This window comes from Centrocercus urophasianus, unplaced genomic scaffold (genome assembly GCF_019232065.1).
Source record: "Centrocercus urophasianus isolate 14NV4802_14NV808 unplaced genomic scaffold, USGS_Curo_1.0 seq_16, whole genome shotgun sequence".
Taxonomy (NCBI): domain Eukaryota; kingdom Metazoa; phylum Chordata; class Aves; order Galliformes; family Phasianidae; genus Centrocercus; species Centrocercus urophasianus.
Genome location: NW_024884711.1, coordinates 46,651,513 through 46,671,103, shown reverse-complemented (window position 1 = coordinate 46,671,103; position 19,591 = coordinate 46,651,513). Strand labels below are relative to the sequence as shown.

The window sequence follows — 19,591 nt, the reverse complement described above, 5'->3', positions numbered from 1 at the left end:
TTTACTATATGCTGTCAGGAAAGTGGTATTCTGTAGCTTATGTAATACAGAGTTATGTGTAGAGTGTAAACATTTACTTTTCCAGGATTAAACACTTCCATGGCCTCTGGTGACTGGGGGTAGTGCTGGACTAGCTGTGATGGCACTGGACATTTCTTCCCATTCTCTCAATGCTGAAAACCTTTCCAAAACCAACAAACCAAACAACAACATCAACAAAACACCTATTGCTTATTTCTGAGCAACCAGGGGAACAATCATGATATTTTCCTGTGCTTCATCAACAACTTCATCTTGTTCATCGTGCATTCTGCCTCCATTTTGATACCCCTCACATTGCATTTTACATGGCAGATTGTAAACTGCCCAAACTAAGCCATCTGCCTTTACTTTCCTGAGACAGGGGAAGTTTAGGTTGGATATGAGGAGGAAGTTTTTCCCCCAGAGGGTGGTGAGGCACTGGAACAGGTTGCCCAAAGAGGATGTGGATGCCCCATCCCTGCAGGCATTCAAGGCCAGGCTGGATGTGGCTCTGGGCAGCCTGGGCTGCTGGTTGGTGACCTGCACACAGCAGGGGAACTGGATGAGCATTGTTGTCCTTGCAACCCAGACCATTCTATGATTCTGTGATTCTGACTGTAAAACAATATGTAGCTGGGAACTTAGGGAACAATAAATTCCTTTAGTCTCATATAGCAGCCAAAATATCTGATGTGTATGCCAGTCCTTCCAATGCTGGATTGGATTTATGCTTCAGTGGTGTTTTCAGTGCTCTCTGAATACTCTATGGACAGAGTCAGAGGAGTTCATCACGAAACAGGAAACACGCTATGTGTTAACATGCCTCTTAACGAGCTTTTTAAAATGCATTTCTTTTCTTTGTTTCCTCCAGTAGACCATCAGGTCCCATGGGCTCTAATAAGGAGTTGTTTGACTCACCACTGCCGCAGTTTCCAGGAGAGATTATAGAATTTGCACACTGAAAGAAATTAAGTTATTTAGTTCAGTCATTTCTCATTCTCAGAAGGTTTGAAGGAGTAAACAAGTAATAAATGCCTCTCGAGTGCATCCACGTTGGCGTCACTGTGGTTACATCAAAAATGGATTTGGCCCAGGATCTGTTATATTTTATCTCCTACGATAAAAGTGCCTTATCCTTTTAGATAACTCTATAAAGTATAGAAAAGCAAGAATAGGGGGAGGACAGAGTATGAATATGAAGTGGCAGCTTCACTGTTACAACTCTTGCTTGGAGGGTGTTTAGCTTCACTATTTCTTCTGTTTATTTGCTTTGTTTTGTTTTCTAGCTCTTAAAAGCTTCTTAGCCCCAAAGCTACTATGAGACCTAAGTAATTGCTATCTATAAATGCCTTTGAGAGGAGCTAATACAGAACAGAATGCAAAATAAGTTCTGAAATTGCCAGTCACTTAGCCATAGAGCTTGGTTGCTATTTTCAGTAGTTCAATGCCTGTTTTGTTTGGTTTATTTATCCTTTTAGAAATAAGTCCAAATTCTTATCTAATTGATTAGAGAGCTGTTCACCTCAGGTTCAGTCTGAGTAAGTCCCACTGAAAATCTTGCTTAGCTCTGCTGGGATCTTTCTAAGTTCAAAACACAACCCTGTAATAAGGGACTGTTAAGACTGTCCCATTTTAGTCCCAGTTCAGTACTGAGTTATGCTAAAAATTAACAAATGAAGAGAATTTGTTTGTTCCCTTCTGTCTCCATTTGTGACAGAAAAGACTTGAAGTGCTGGATTTATTTCTGGGAAACCTTCATGCTCAAATGACGTGTTACCAAATCCTCTTCTCATCTTCTTCCATACAGCCAAATCCTCTCTCTATTTACAAAGGAACACAAACTCCGAAGCACCAAAAAGGCACGCTGATAACATTTTGACTTTATCTGTATCCATGGCAACTAATAAATGCTACTGATCTTTACAGATGTCTTCTTCACAGGCCCATAAGTCTCACAATGGGCCAAATATAAACTATCCATGGGTGGCAGAAGTGGCAGTGGACTTTTTAACCATGCAACTTGGGAAGATTCCTTCTTATAGCAATGGTTGAAAGCCAGATTCACTGTAAGGCCCATGAATACTGGTGAAAAATTAGCATACATGTAGGTTTTGCATAGAAAGTTTAGAGAATGTATGTCTATCCAGTTGCTCCACTGGCATGGAAAAATTGTAGCCTTATTTTTTATCTGAAACAGTTCAGAAAGGTTGGATACCACTTGTACTGCTCCATCTTGTCCTTACTTAATTGCTATTCATAGGCAGATTGTGTGTGTGAAGGATGGGATCTGGCAGGAGAAGGTAATGGTTTGTGGAAATACACATCTTTTTGGGACTCACTCCACTGTTTTCTTCTCAACTAATTCTATAACCATTATTTTTCCTGCACTCTTTCCAGAAGTGACTTGATCCAAGTGACTTAAGGATGAAGATTAATAGCACTATGATGTACACAAAGCCTTCTAGGCACTGCGGTGTCAGCTGTCTTTTCCCTTCTCTCACAGCTTAGAGAATTAATGGAAAACAGAGTTGATAAAGGCAAGTGCCTTATCTGCGCTTCTCCTCAGGAAGGAGGGAAGTGAGTCAGACGTGGTGGTGGGGCAGGATGATGATAACCATCCTGGCTGCCACCAGCAGTGAAAGGAATGAGGGATACCAGCTGTTCCTCCAGCAGTAACCCATGATCTCCCACCACCCATGTCCTGAGTGATGCCAGATTATCCGCAGCTGGCGAGCTTGGCACTGGGTCAGCTTTTGGCAGCTCGAAAGAGTTGTTCTGTCCTCCAGCAACACCAGAATACAATCTCCCAGTTTTCTGAGTAATTTCACAACGTTTTTTGGGCATCCAGAGTTGCAAAACGGTGACTTTCTCACAGAAACTGACCCTTTTTAAAGAAAGATTTCTTTAAAGAAGAAAAAAAAAGAACCCTCTCGATTTCCCAGATAATTGGCTTTTTACTCTTCTGCATAATTAGATGAAGAAATGTTCCAAAGGTTTTGCCAAACGGAAGTTTCCCTTAAAAACTCTTCAAAGCTCACCTAAGGCCAATTGGTTGGCAGCACTTAAAGGATTTTAGAGATTTTCTTGGATGAGGTTTTCTTGGCTAGTAACAATGCAAGAAGAGCAATAAGCGTGAGCTTAGAATAAATATTCTGTGATTGTAAAGAATTAAACAGCTTTAGGGAAAGAAAACAGAAAAAGCTTTAGATATTTCTAATTATAGATAATAGCTCCTGCTGTGTAGAAGCTGATCTTTTCTATGTATAAAATATTTAAGGAAAAACAACAGTAATTTGGTGTTAGCCTTTCTTGCTGAGGTGCAAGATGGATGTAGTACGTGGACATTGGCTTTCACTGTCATGAGGAAAACAGTTCTGTGGTGGACAGATGAGAAGATGTCAATTTTCTTTTCTCCTTTGAGACAGATTGCAGTGATTAGTGTATGTGTTTGTGTTTATTTGTTTTCCTAAGAATAACATTCTGGTTGGTAATTTGTGTGGCTCCTACATTAAGATACATTGAGGAGGTGTATTGAAGTTCTTGAAGGTGTATTGATGTTCTTTGCATCATCTTGAATGATGCAAAACATCCGAACCAGGTGAAATCCCTCCTGTTGAACTCTAACAAAAAAGACTAGCTTCTGATTCTAAAGTACATGATTTAAGTTTGGCATTTAATTTCCTGAGATCTAAAGCCAACTATCTCCAGTTCATCTTTTTTTCTGCTGCTATGCTGTAAAACTCATTGTTATCATAGAGTATTTGGAGTTGGAATGGACCCATGAGAATCATCAGGTCCAATTCCTGGCTCTACACGGAACCACCCAAAAATCAGACCACGTGTCCAGAAGCATTGTCCAGCATCGTTATAATCAAAGAAAACCCATTGTTTCTGTTACTTTCAATTTTAGTTTTAATCCAGTCTGGGATTACCTTGGTAGGTGAGAAGTGAACCATTTCAGATCCTTTTATTTTTAATACCTGTTTGAAAATAGCGCTGCGTGCAGGAATTCTTGGGTCTCTGAAAAATGATGTCACATTGTAGAAAATATCACCATAATTTATACAGTTATAGTCACAACTTAGTTGCATAACTTGATAACATAATGCCAGGTCAGTAATTATCTAGAGAAAAGCAATGGAAAATGTTAATGTGGGCAAACTGCTGGTAAGGTTTCTTGTTCTTCATATACAGCCCTCATTGAATCGCTTGAACTACACATGTGGAATTCCTCTGGACTTTAGAAAGAGGCTGTTGAATCTGAGTTCTGATTGTGCTGCCTTCTTGAAAGACAGCAGAGACACCATTGCTTCAACAGGAGCTCCTACAAGGTGTCTCTGCTTTGAAATGTCAACCACCTTCAAGGATCCTGGCCTCATACACAGACTTTGCTCAAGCTTTTATTTATTTTGTTATTTACCTGGATTTATGTAAGAACAGAAAGACCTTTTCTGGTGTTCCTTTTTCTCTCTGAGGGTCTTTATATGTAGTATTGCCCTTTAAAAGTTACTGCACATATAATTCAGTTTGATATTCCACCTTGTAGCATTGTGTTTCTTTTGATATCACTCTCCTGAAGATTATATGACCTTGAAGGTGACATTTTAAACTAATGAACGAGAAGAACTGAAACTAAACCTGAACATTGTAAGCCAAATGGGTTGACTTTTACCTCAAGCTTTCATTTCTGTACATGAAAAGTACACAACTATCAGAATTACGTATTTGCATTTTTTTCTTAATATCTCAAGGAAACAAATGTTATGCAAATGTGTCATCTATTCCTTTTTTTCCTGTGCACTGACCCATAAGCTATGATTCTATGATTCTGTGAAATGCTTTTGCCCATTGTTCTGTCATTCTTTTCTCACCCCTTCTCCACACAAATACCGCCAACAGTTTAAGTTGGTTGAATCACTGTAATGTTCGATGGAGGTGTAGTAGCCTCCAAGCTGAAGGTTTGTGTAAACCTCCATAGGAGGAAGATGACTAGAATCATTTCAGTGCTAAGCATAATCTTAAAGTTACAACTGAAAACTCTGCAGTGACAAAAGTTCCGTTATTTTCTCCTTGATGTGAAATTGCACCTCTCTTAGCCTTTCTTTTTCACTTGTTGTCAAGTCACATGCATCCTTAGGTCGTAGGTATATGAGGCAACCCCATCAGATTCAACAATATTATATTTAAGCTTAGCTGTCCTGAGCTTCACATGAAATTATTCAAAAATGCATATAGTTTTCCTTAGCTGAAATTGGGATTCAGGGGGCAGCTATTTAGGATAAGAATTTTTAGCCTCATTCTACTGAATGAATGAATGAATACTTACAGAGTAGTTCACCACCACTGCCCAGCTAAAATGGGATTATTCCTAATGGAAGGTCTTGCTACTGAGGGGCTACAGAGGAAACATCATTTAGGTGAGTGCACTTAAATTGGGAAGTCTAAGCTGCCTGAAGTTAAACTGATACTGACTAATTCCACAATCACATCAACCACTTTGCATTTCCTCTGGAGCCAAGTGAGGCTCCAGAAGATGAGCTGTGCCATTGGAGAGAAGGTGACTAGCTGAATAACATGAAACACTCTTTTTCCCATGCTATGAGGAGGGTCTAAATAGCTTTCCAAAATCAGATGCCAAACTTTACATCAGCTGGGTTAGCTGAGATGAATCCTACAAAGTTCAACAAGCAGATTTCTGTCTGCAGGCTCCAGTACAGACCTGGGAAGGTAAAGCAGAATTTGCACTCCCTGCAAGGCATCCTGTATTAAGATCATTTTTACTTATTATTTTTATGCTCTAGACTACATGAAAACTTATTCTTTAAAACTACATGTTGGCATTATTTATTCCAAACGTGCTAAGAACCGGGAGAATTAATCCATATGGTGCTGTGCCTTGCTTCTTGCAGTGTCTGAGCCACCTCTTTCAAAGCTAGCTTGAGTATCCCTCCATCATACGGCAATGGAGACATACCATCAGAGCCAGAGGAGAGCCCTACTGTGCAGTTTCACACTCAAATCACACATTTCCGTGGGCAGGTTTCACCCAGCAGGAGTTCCTGGCTGTGTTGTGGTTTACAAATGTAAGGGGATTGTCCATGCTGACATGTATTATATTTTATATATACATATTTGTGTGTGTGTGTATTCTTTGCTCTTCCAAATGGTTGCTTTCAAATATGGTTTTACCAGAAAGGATCGAGCAACTTTCTTACTGACAATGAATTCTTTGCAGTCTTTGTCACTTACTGGGCAAATTACTTTTTTTTTTTTTTTCTGTTTCTTTCTCTTTCAATGCCAACACATCAGTGTTTTCTAGTAGAACAAAATAATGTCTTTTAAAGTTGGAATATTTTATTTATGCATGGTATTGCCACAATAGCAGACTACTGTTCAGACTTCTATGAAATATTTATTCATTGTCTTCTCTTCTCTGCAGTATGAGGGTTTATGCTCATTTCTCTAGATAGGTTTGCAGTTTCTGTTGTTATGCCAGTATTTGGAAAACAACTGATGCTAAAGTAGTAATAAAGAATAAGAAAGCTTTCCCTTATTCTAGCACAGCCATTTAATTCAAGTGAGCAAGGCTAGCAGGTGGTTCTCAGAAGATCTCATTAGCCTCTTTGATTGTCTCTAACACCTCTTGTAAGCAAATGTCTCATTACCATGGATATTTACATATGCTTTACTTTCATACAGGTTGCCATACATCAGTGAACTATAAACCTATTACCAAATGTCTTCAGATTTAAATGGTAAATACTATTCCTGCTGTGTGGACAAACGGTAGCTATCAAAGACAGTAAAATCTAACAGTGCTCAATTCAATCTTGATTTCCATGTTTAGTATCAGTGAACTTTTCAAATCGTAAAAATCATGAGGTCTTTGAGCCTTTCAGGGATATCCAGTAGAGTCATAGCATGCATACAATGAGATACTCATCTGGAAGTGGAATCAGTCTGGAATACGAATGGAAGAAAGGTGGGGAGAGGAAAATGTGAAGGTTATTCTTTTCCAGTTCCTGTGGTGACTAAATTTTATATACTCAGCAGTTTATTTTATGTAGCCTCATAATCACAGAATGGCTTAGGTTCCCTGGGACCTTGAGATCATCAAGCTCCAACCTCTGCAGTGGGCTGCCTGCCTCCACAGCTCAAGCTGCCCAGAGCCCAGCCATGGCCTTGGGCACTTCTGGGGATGGGGCACCCACAGCTCTCTGGGCAGTGCCAGGGCATCGCTGCCCTCTGAGTAAAGAATTTCTTTCTAACCTCTAACCTAAATCTCTCCTCTTTTAGTTAAAGTCCTGATCTGATGCTACAGCCTTTCATTTGAAAGAAGGGTTACCAGCTGCTTATCATACTGACATCATTATAGCATTGTGGTTTGACACTGAATTAATTCTTCAAACCCTCAGCTCATAGCTTCCTTATCCACCACACGTGGTAGTACCTGGCTTATATTTTGTGAGGACTTGATTTTCTGCCACTGAAGCTGATGGAAATAAATACACAAAGGCCAGTTCTGTTCATACATTCTCATCCGATAGCAATCCCCTACTACTGACAAAATTGACAAAGCCCACACTGTTTTTTAGCAGCTGAACACCCAACCTTCATTGTATTGTACTTCTCCCAGTCTGAAAATATGACACTTTGAAATATTATTTGCTTTTATTGAGGATCTTACTTTCTCAGGCATGCAGTCAAAGAGAAAATATATCAACAGAACCCCACATACTTCTGAGTGAGGAACTTGCACCTTTTAGCAGTTGGTAAGATTAGATGCTGAATCTCAACATCAAATGCAAAGAACTCTGAAAGATAGTTAAGTGGGCTAGATGATCTTAGAGGTCTTTTCCAACCTTAATGATTCTGTGATCTAGTCTGTCTTTCATTTTCTGTTGAGGTAGAAGATGATCCCCATTTGAGATTTCTTTAATGAGAAAATTTTTTGGACATTAGTAAGAAATGCAGGGAAATTTCTGAGCTTTTCTGTACACTAGATAAGTTTTCTAGGTTTATAAACTAGTAAGATGATGATTTCAGCTTTACACAGCTGCAGACTGGGTTGTGCATAGAAAGCTCCTTCTTGAAAACCAGTCCTAATTTGTCGTATTTCTGATGTTTAATACCCTTCTTTTTCCTGTGTCCCAAGAGAGAAAAACTCCCATCCCTAACATTATCACCTCCTATTTCTGCATGCTTCTGATGCTAAAATTCATCCAGTTCCATATAATGACTGAAAACTGGAAATAAACATTTTCAGGTTAGAAATAATAGGCATAGTCCTGTAACAGGAGGTTGGTTGTGTATCACTCAGATCGTTAATTAAAGGCTGGTGACATTAAGCCTAATATTTGAGTGATTGTGGAGGGTCTGATTCTGTGTTATGCAAGAAATCCTTTAGCTATTTTGCATTTACATGCATGTGAAGATAGTGAATACTACAGGAGTGGTTCTTTACACTTCTGTACTGAATATTTTCCTAATGAACTGAACAAAATGAAAGAGAGAAGCTTCACTCATATACATCCCAAAAAACAACTCAACAAGCAGCTGTGGGATGAAGCAGAATCTATTCTCCAACTTTCAATCACCACCCTGGGCCAAATTCCAATAAGTGTTAGTATCCAACCTCTGACGGGGATTCAAGTTTGCAGAAATTCACTGAATTGAAATCAGAGATGTCAATCGAATCTCCACAGATTTAACACACTTTTTGGTAGACAGATAGTGGCTGTGAATTCCACTCTAAAGGGAATATTAGCTTCTGACGTATAATGGAGTAATTTAATTGGGACTAACAGCTTTCACTTTTTGCCAGAGTGGAGTCTGTCCATTACTGTATAATGCAACTATATTGTACTTATGCTTACGCTATTCTTATCAATGCAAATTGTTTTTTGGGTCAGGGAAAGCTTATCAGAAAGTGATACCATTTGTTATTCTAACCAACTGCACACTGATGGATAGAAGGAAGAACCAACCACTAAAACCATTTTGAAAACAAAAAGAAGAGAGAGTTTGCACCATTAATCTTATCTTTTTTGCCTCTCTCTTTTCTATAGGTTGCCCAGGAATGTGGGACAACATTACATGCTGGAAACCTGCAAGTGTGGGTGAAATTGTCTTTGTCAAGTGTCCTGCTCTGTTCAGATTTATCATCTCTGAAGATGGTAAAGTCCTTTCTCCGTGTTTTTTGCTTCTGCCTGGTAGAGCTGCATGGCCAGCAGGCAAATAAAGCCTGATTCAGTTGCTATACTTAAGGGAAAAATAAGAACTACAGTGGCCTGGGGTTGGTTTGAACTTCTGTTCAAAAGAAAACAGTAAAAAAACAGGATGTTTTTGTGTAGATGTATGTGCATATGTTGGGTGGAAGGGGGAAAGGTGTGTGAAAAAAAGCTATCTCGGTCACCATGAAGTTATTGCGAAGTCTAGTAGCTAAACAGAGCGTTTGCCCTTGGGAATCCACAAAGATCAACAAGACCTGAGACTGTGTGAAGGTGTCAGACAACTAGTCATCATAACTGGAACCTATTTTAGAAAATAACTAAAACTCAGAGCTGGACTCTGTTCATGCCTACGGAATGGATGTGCATGAAATGACCAATGAGGGCAGTTCCCATCTTGGAGGCCCAGTGGAGGGTTGGTGAAAATTAAAAATTCTTTCAGAAGTGGAGAAGATCCATTGTGCCTTTTTGTTCTCTGTAGAAATGAGATGTCAGCTTCCTACTGCTCCTTGCAGCTGGCACCAGCAGCCAAGCAAAGAAACAAAAGTAAATGAAAGGTCAGAAAATTGCCCTGGTTGCGTTGTGGTGAGATGGACTGTTTCTGTTTCCAGAATCACAGAATGGCCAGGGTTGGAAGGGACCTAAAGGATCATGAATCTCTAACCAGAGTACATTACTGTAAGAGTTGTCCCTCGTTAGTTAACAACAAGCCTTTGCTGATATTTAACAGTAATGTCCATCTCATCCCAGCACCCATGTAGGCCAGCATAGATCGCTTAAGGAGCACTTCTCATGGAGGAAAAACCTCACCTTTTTCCTTCTGCGATCCTCTTCCCAAAGATTATTTTGCCAGTGAATTATTCATACAAAATCTTGAATCCAAAATTCACCTTCCTGATGTTGCTACAGACAGTGCACAATTTGTGGTAGATGGAAAATATACACAAGTCTGGCATGCTCAAATATTCACCTTTAAGAACAGACATTTCAATTCATCTTAGATGGTGAAGGAAACACCAGAATGCTTTTGTGAAATGGAGAGGAATTTAAGGGTGATCACCCCCTCACTAAATACACCCATATGAAACTCAAGTGTCTTCTCTCAATTAGTTCACTGGACTCCATCTGTAGTTAATGTGGAGAAAGTAAGTGAAAGAAATCAATGGAAGGCAGTGTATTTAATTTCAAGAACATGAGGTTAATTACCATTTGGAGGTAATCTCTCTTTATCCAGCAAGTAATAAAGACAGTTCCCTTAAATGAGGCATCTTATTTTTGAAGGGAGGAAGACAAGTCCCTTTTTAAATTATCAGTTACAAAAACATGGTTATTCCTGTAATTCTGTGTGCTTCAATTATAGTGTGTATAATTACACATAATCTTGACTGCTGCAATATTGGTCCACTATAAATTCAGTGAATGCAGTGACACTTGCTGAACCATCACAGTCAACCATAATAGAAAAGACAGCATAGAGCTTCTAGGAGGATTTGTGTCCAACGAGGGAAAGGAAATATTCTTCCCTCTTTCACACACATGCACACACACATACATATGTGTATTTATTTACATTATTCTCCATGACTTTGTTATCTGTTTTCATTGACTGCTTGTCATTCAGACTAATTGTCGGACCAGTCTTGGTCGTCCTTTGCGCAAGATGCATACTCAACCAAAAGTTTTCACAATCTAATTATCAGTGACGTGTGCAGCCTGCAGGCATAATGCTTTTATATCATTTATTGTGCACTAGCAGATGGCTGATCTGCTGTTATCTTCTGATATGACTGCAAGAGACCTGCTGCTCAATGCAATGCCTGACCAACCTTCAATTAGGACCCCTCCTTTTTGGTGGCCTGTGATGTGCTGCCTCTACCTGTCCTCAAGATAGGCATGGTAACATAGGCAGCACTTTTCTTTCCCTTTCTTTCTCTCTTTTCCTTCCCTTTTGGGGTTCAGTGATCAGAGATGTCACTAGTTTGAGACACGGAGAGATGCTGTCTGCATCTACAGCACAGGAACTCTTTCCTCTCTTCCAATCTACCAACACACCTCAGCTGCAGACCTTTTAATGGCTCTCTTTATTCCAAGGGATATTTCATAGTATCATAGAATGGCCTGGGTTGAAAATGACCTCAAAGATCATCTGGCTTCAACCCCCTGCTATGTGCAGAGTCGCCAGCCACCAGACCAGGCTGCCCAGAGCCACATCCAGCCTGGCCTTGAATGGCTCCTGGAATGGGGCATCCACAACCTGTCTGGTCAGTCTGTGTTTCCAATGCTCATAATTATAACCTACCCAAATATAGCACCTTCTCCCTTCTATTGATGAAATTTGTTTTCTGTAGTGCCATTGTTTCTGAAGTAATTAAGGTTTGAAGGGCTCTTGAGAAACCATCTAAAATGTCTCCCTTCTCAAAGACTGTGTCAGCTCAACATAGTCTATTCCAGCATATAACATTTTAACTTTAATATCAGAATGTCTCGTCCCGTTTTTTTTTTCAAGTGACATTAATATTCATTTTAGAAAAATAGTAACACTGTACTTAAAAGAGGAAAGCTGCCATAACAAAAGGCTCCATACATTGAAGGGCTGAAATAAGGTTTTTGAATGCTTTGTCCGGAATTTCCAGTGCTGTTTGTAAATTGTACCTCACATTTGGCCTCTAGGAGGGTGATAGCATGACCCTAAGGGAGGAGTAGTCAGTCCAGTGTAAATATATGTGCTGCCTTCTTGATTTCCTTGCGGGTTCACTAATAAAAGTGACAGCTGTTACTGGGTGGTTTTTTTTTTGGACATCTGTTCAGTAGGAACAAAACCAAGATTCATAATTCGTTAGATAAACAAATAAACATTTAATCTGGAGTTGTTTGAAACCTCGGCAGACCCAGCTGGATTTGTGCTAGTGACCCCAAGGTGGAAATATCTACATCCATAATCACTCTTCTGGGTGAATCAGGATGAATTTTCAGTCTCATTACTGCTAATTTTAGCTAACCGAGTATATTTGCTTCAATGAGGGCTTAATGAAAAAAGTCACATATTATGAAGGTTCCTTAAATAAAGGGTTATTAGATAATTAAAATGTTTCTAAGACGTGGCTAATCACATTTTATAAATCATTACAGTATTCTGTGGCTGCTGCTGTGTTTCTAGAATATGTAAGTAGAGTAGGCACTGACCCCAGTGTCCATTAATTGTATATTCATTCTTAATTCAGCAGAGTTTTCAGATGACCAAAAATCATTTTTACAAACAGCAGCAATGATTTTGATTTATGTTTTTAAAATGTTTGTCTTAAGAAGCACTGAAGCACTTGTGGAAACACCTGCTTGGATGAAATAGGGGAACCGCATGCAGCACCATTGATTTTACAGAGTGGGGGGAAAGTTATCTCACTTGGCTTTGGAAATCTGTGAATTATATGTGTAAAACTGGTCACATGGACTTCTGGTTCAGTGAGGGAAGTGTTAGAATCATAGAATATCCTGAGTTGGAAGGGACCCATAAGGATCATTGAGTCCAGCTTCTGATAAGTAATCGTAGAAGGTATTGCCTCTGACCTGTATCAAATTTGTATCTTGAGGTGAATGAAGTCAGTGGAGGAGCCTCTTTGGTTGCTGAATTTCTGAAAGGAATTTGGCTGTCTTAACTTGGCTGCCTGATTTCTGCTTTCAGTAAGGTGAAAAAGAAAATGGACTTAAAAATAAAAACTAACTGATGAAATTCCAATCCCCACCATCCACAGAGATACTTTGTCGAAGAACAGTTCAGTGGTTTTAGCTGTAAAGACCATCTCTTGCTGTTGAGGGTTTGAAAATATACTCTGCTACGACCTTCATTGCAGTTGGACTGAGGACTGACATTTGAACTGCTGATATGGAAGGTCTAAAGTTAAAATTTCCTTTGGAAATCCCGTGATAGATATCTTGTGACCCTTCCTGGTAACATTTCATTTCAGTTCTCCTTCAAAATCATGAGAATTTTTTATTTCCTTTCAGATTCTCTTTGCGAACAAAAAGATTGTTCTGAAAATCTCTCCACCTGAAAAAGTCATTGTATCTCCTCAGCCTTTTCCAGTGTAGTAGGTTAAAGATTTACAGTGGTTTCTGTTCTGGAGGATTCCTAAATATTGGAGGTTTCTTGTTAGTTGGTTTATGTTTGGTTTTGTTTTCTTTTATGGTTGGTGTTTGTTTTTTTTCTCTTCAAAATCCATTTCTTTAATCAATTCACAGTTTAATTTTTATTAAAAGCAGTAACTTCCATTGTGTTGCTTTTATCAATTACGTTTTCTCATTCCAAGTGGTAACCCCAGAGAAAACCCCTCTAGCAACAGAGTACATTTAAAGCGTTCTAAGGTATCTTTGCAATTAAAAAAGGAAAAAGGTGCCAGCCATGATGTGTAATTATCTACAATCCCAACTAGAAAATGTTGTGTTTTATTCTTTTCCTTTATTTATTTATTTTTACAGGCAGTGGTGATGTGTCTGGTAGAGGAAACTCACAGATGCCAAGGCTTTTCCTTCGTTGCCCCTCATGGCTGAGAAATTTTAGAGGGATAAAACCTGTCCACTAAAGGGCCATTGAAAGAAATGCAATAGGCAGCTAAAAAATGAGCGTATTTTTACGCCTCTGATTGGCAGGAAAATCTTATGCAAATAGTAATAGGCAGTCTCTGAGCATTGCTGTGTGCTTCACATTGAGAAGTTGTCTTCATTTCAGAATCCAAATGAATGATTAGCTCCTACAGAAGCTACCAACTATACAGACTGTTTATTCAGTGCTCAGTCTAGGATGTTGCCTGCGACATCCAAAAGAGCGTGACTGACCTTTGCTGGTACCAGGATTAAGGCTGCTAATTAAAATTCAGTGAAATAAAGAGTCCATCCAGGTATTGTAGAGTTTAAGGGGGAATGTTTATCTTTTCGAACCCGAGTGTTTGCTGGGCTTACTGCTGCTCTGCCAGTCGTGTGTCTTCATTGCTCAGCCACCAAGCTTCATTGTCCCTGAGACAGAGCTGAAAAAAGCCCATTACTGATCCCATTAAAAACACTGAGAGCCACTCAACTACTTTGTCACTAGAACACCAACCCTTCTATATTCTGCACTAGATACATCATGTGGGATTTATGAATGCAAGGTTAATTGGATTTGGTAAGCCATCCGTGGCTCTTTTTTCCTGCCTGAGTTTGGGTGTTATCCCTAATCAAACAAAACAAGATGACAAGACAAGGGTTAATGAGAGGGGCAGCAGTACTAAATGTGCAAATGTGGAAAGTGTTTCTGTGTCACTTCTGGGGAAATCGTCCTGGAGAACTGACAACATGTGGTACGTAACTCTCAAACAGGGTGAAAGGACATGAAAATCCATTGTTGAGAGTCTTTGCAAATCAGTTGCTATTAATTAGGCCTCCTTAATGATGTATTTTTATTTAAACAAAAAGGTGATTTTTAAAGATTAGAGACCTTCTAACCAGCAGAATGTACTTGGAAAGATCCTGTACTTATTTTCTACTGAAGTAGATGATGGAGGATTTGTTTGATACTGGCTGAAATTAATGTTGGCATTGCAGCTGCCTGAAATTGGAAATCGTGTTTGCCTGTCAAATGGGCAAGGGAAAAGATCAATGCAAAGGTCGAGATTTTCTGTTCAAATATATCTCACCCCTGATGGGTGTTTCAGCGTCCTCTATGAAAAACAGGGGGAGGGAAACCACTAGCATCAGGAAGCATTCTGTTTTACAGAGATGGGCCATCCCATAGAATGTCCATCTTAGGCTCAGCAAGTCCCAGATATAGGAAAGAGTTATAGGAGACTTATTAAGTGGAGATGTTACAAACTCTCTTTCCAATTTCTGTGTTAGTTGTGCTTCCTAGATAGCAAGTTCTTTCCTTTTAGTTTCCTATTCCTATTTCCTATTGGGCTTTCCATGGGCCAGTAAAGCCATGGAATGACATCAGCTTTTCCAAATCAAGAAGGCCATTCTATGACATGATGACCAGCTCTACTTTAAAGGGTAACACTTAACCCTAATCCAAAATGCAAACCCTTAACCCTAACCCAAACTGATAAGCCTTAACCCTAGCCCAAAATGCCACCCTACCTAAAAGGGTAACCCTTTATCATTAAGCATGTCTCCTCTGCCCCAGAATCACGAAGTCTATCTGCAATGCAGGACATTCTGCCAATGCAGGTATTGCCATGAGAGAATACTGACTGTATCTACAGTCAGTAGATCTGTATCTGTTTCCAGTCTTCTAGTTAAAGTTTTGTGAATACTTTTTTTAACAGGGGAGTGACATTTTTGGCCTTTCCCTCGAATTATGGGGACAAAGGGTTCTGATACTCACTGAACAGGTTCAATAGCAACAATTGCTCTAAATTCTTCTGATCAATTCAGTTAAATATCAAGTCCTTGGTCCACGGCAAGACAACATCCTGCGGTTACCAGGGTAAAGCTGTAACACAATTCAAGACCTTTGCCCAGTGTGATCTGAAAGCTAATTGGCCCTGGAGAATTAAAAAGCAGGGCTCCTCTGGAAAGTATCCAAGGATGGAACAAGGCAAGAGCTGCTAAGCAGTTTGGAGAACACTTAGGTGTGCAGAAGGTAATTCACTGAATTATCATTGTTGGGTGTAACATGGGCAGCTGCTTCAACCTTAACCATCAGCCTCCACCCTGTTGCTGTTTCTCCTCTCTTTGTCTCAAATAATTAAGGAAGGAGTTCCATTTGATTGCAAGACTTAGGTGTGATGAGCTCACATTCACTCTTGTCTTTAAGCAAGTGCTCGAATATGCTTTCTCCTCTCAGCCTTCTCTCACAATTGATAATCCGCCTTGGACAATATGTCTTCTTTTCTTCGTTTGAAAAGCTTTGCTCTGAAATATGACCCATGCTCTTCTCTGAGCTAAGAGCCTCTTTGGTAGCATTTGCGTTGACCTCACATGCTGATGGATGCTCCTCTGACAGCCAGCCTGGTAGGACAGATGCACTTCATGTTTAAACGATGCCTACTAGTTGCTATGGTGACCTCAGTCCACTGACAGTTTCATAGCCTTTGATAAAGAAAGGGAAGGGAAGAAAAAAGTCAAAATTTCCCTTACATGTTATTGGTCATCTGTATGCATAAGCCTTGCCACAGCCAGGTACATCAGCCTTTATGTTCTCCATACACGACCTCATTGGCCTTCTCCCATGATCTCCAGCCGTGGTGCTCTGGTTCTTCTCACCAACCTGTCATGAGACCACGTGCTTATAAGGGGTATAGGGCATTAGGGTTTGTATATCAGCTCCACCTCTGTCTTCGCTGCAGTGTTTTGCACAAGCCACTGGTGAACAGAGAATGAAGAAAATTAGTTCTCCTTGATTGTTCTCTTTCCCCTTGACCATGACAAAGGCAAGTACACAAGTGAACGAATGACTTCAATATGTAGTTTAAAGTGTTGTTGATGTGGTGTGAGGCTAGAGACAGAAATAAGGGGGTAAGTGTTTAGCCTAGGGAAAAAGCATGGGGTCCTCTAAGTTCTCTCATTCTGAACCTTGCCTGGCTGCCCTTGCTGTAGATGTATAGAACTGATCCTGAATGCTGCTGGCTGAACAGATTGCTAGTGTAGGGGAGTGGCATGCAGCAATGGAGGAAGTGCTCCGTGTGCTGGATGGGAGCGGGATGGCTGGTGGATTAATTTCATGTTTCTAAATTAAATGTTAGATTCCTAATCGGTGCTGTAGAAAACAGGGAAAAATTAGATCCCTGCCTAGCTAGCTCGTCATTCACAGAGCTGGATGTGATGATGACAAGTGATTTGGGAAAATGTTTTCCATCACCCACCCCACCAACAAATGATGCTGAGGTGAGAACAGAAATAAGGCTAGAGTGTGGGCAAAATATTTTAGGACCGAATGATTTGTTAAGCCTTTCATTCCCCTTCTTGAGCTAGTAATGGGCAAAAGCTGGAACAAAGGGGTTAAATGCGAGTTGTTGTGCTCAAATAAACAAATCTATGGGAGATAAAGCAGTTGCCATGCCAGCTGACACCGAAAGCAGCCAGCACAAAGTTGGCATGTAGGAGCTGATCTAAAAGGCTGCACAGAGCAGAGGCTCATCGTACACAGCCTGCTTCTTGGCTTTCACTTTGCCAGCCCTGTTCCCTGCAAAAGAGAAGCAACAATTCCTTGTGTTACATTTCTCATCTTCGTTGGAGGATAGGGAGAAGGTATCTGCTCTTTCTAAGGCCTAGCAAATACAAAACATGGAAAAAGGTCTGATACCTACGCAAGAAATTGTCATGAAAGTACCAGGTCTTTGCTACTATGTGTAGCTCTTACTGAGTCCTTTGAATTCATTTTATTTTATTTTAGTTTAGTTTTTTCTATTTTATCTTCTCATATAGAAAGTAGAAATAAGCAGTATTTTCTGTTTGGTTTCTCTGTTTGGTTTTTGGGACTAGCAGTTCCTCGTTCTGGTGCATCTTCTTTAGTGCCTCTAAGTAGTACTGCAAATAACACCTAATTAATAATGACAGCTCAAGTACTAATGGAAAATTTGCCTTACTTCTCAACGAATGAATTTCGTATTCAACCTGGTCAAATAATAAATAACACTATCTGTCAATGCACTGGACAGTCATCCTTTGTCAAGAATAGCATTAGCTTCCTCAGGAGTTTATTGACTAATGCGGGCAGTTATTGATTTAAAAATGGTTTTCTAAGGTATTGTTTAATGGCTTCCATTGGCTCTGTCTCTCTGTAGTCTGTACTGTGCTGTTATTTAACTGTATGCAAGGAGTACAGGCCTTGAAGAAAGTCGTGTTAAAAGATTGAAAAACAAGCCAGTAGCCAAAATGCAGCTGAAAAGGGTGTTTTACTTATTCTTCAGTTCTGGGAGAGTAATATAATTCATCCAGCCTGCTTTACAATCGCCCCAATGGACTTCCCCTTTTGCATCGCTCAGGCCTAATGAACCACTTTCTCACTGTCTGCATCTCAAGAGAAAAGTGTTGTGAGAACTTGTTTGAAAGCTCACCCAGCAAGGTGCCCTGTGTTTTTACACTGCTTGTACAATGGTTACTACACCCATTACATTGCTGACACCGGAGCAAATTTGCTCAGGACTTCTGGAGATAGAAAAAAAAAAAGTAGAATTTCAGAGTAAAGTTGAGAAATTCAACCCACAGTCTTCATACAGCCCCAGATCAGCAAGCTCAAGGAGGCTGTGGATGCCCCATCCCTGCAGGCATTCAAGGCCAGGCTGGATGTGGCTCTGGGCAGCCTGGTCTGCTGGTTGGTGACCTGCACACAGCAGGGCGTTGGAACTGGATGAGCATCGTGGTCCTTCACAACCCAGGCCATTCTATGATTCTATGATTCTTTGTTAAATGTTAAGCACAGAAATATTTCAAATAAAGCCCATCACACCCTTCATACCTTTGAGTAGCCATACCCATTGTTATGGTCATGTGAACAGTCACATTCTGGTGGTGGGGGATTCAATGCACAGTGTCAGAGAGAAAGGCAAGACCAGCACACATAAATCTGAAGCCCCATGGTGGCTGTATGCTCCTTCACTGCATGGTTTTTATGCATATATACACATATAAGCACATCTTATTTTATATATGTGCATGTTATCTCACCACTCATTAGGTAGACTTTGACTTTTCACTGTAATTCAGACCATAATGCTCAATGTAAATCTAATTGATGTTCCAGTGGCGCAACTTATTAGTGAGAATTAGTTTGATGGATCAAGCTTGAAAGCCTTTGTAATAAAAGGTTGTACTGGAACATTCCTCAGTGCATTAGCAAGGATTTAGATGTAGACAGATACGTTAATAAATGGCAAGCTTACTCCTACAGCAATCAGAAAGTGAACATCATTGAAAATGTGAATCCCTTCATATTGCCCAAACACGGTTAAAATGCAATAACAATCCAGCTGCAGAGAAAATGGTTAATATAAAAAGCCTCTTAATTTCAAAAAGCTACATTAACATAATGTTCCATTGGTACCAAGGTCACGATAGTAGAAATGAATTCAAATTGGGTATTCTACCATCACTGCAGCCAAGTGTGGCCTGTACTAAGAGTCAAATAACAGCAGGTTTTATGTCCTCCTTTTTAGGTTACTGGGAAGAGCAAACAAACAAAACCCAACAGCAACACACTTAAAGCATTTATAATTCATTTTTGTCTGTCTGTCTATCTACCTGTCTGTCTGTCTATCTCTCTATCTGTTCATCCATCCAACCATCCCACCATCCATCCCACCATCCATCCCACCATCCATCCCACCATCCATCCATCCATCCATCCATCCATCCATCCATCCATCCATCCA

General features: G+C 40.0%; 1 protein-coding gene across 6 annotated transcripts in view; it reads left to right on the top strand.

The window, feature by feature from the left end:
* ADCYAP1R1 (ADCYAP receptor type I) overlaps positions 1 to 19,591 on the top strand; it is a 129,309-nt gene that overhangs the window by 68,755 nt on the left and 40,963 nt on the right. For all 6 annotated transcript variants that reach the window (XM_042817040.1, XM_042817039.1, XM_042817038.1 and 3 more), the window contains exon 4: positions 9,090 to 9,197. In XM_042817040.1, the coding sequence (XP_042672974.1) occupies positions 9,090 to 9,197 (108 nt within the window). The remainder of the gene's footprint in view (positions 1 to 9,089; positions 9,198 to 19,591) is intronic.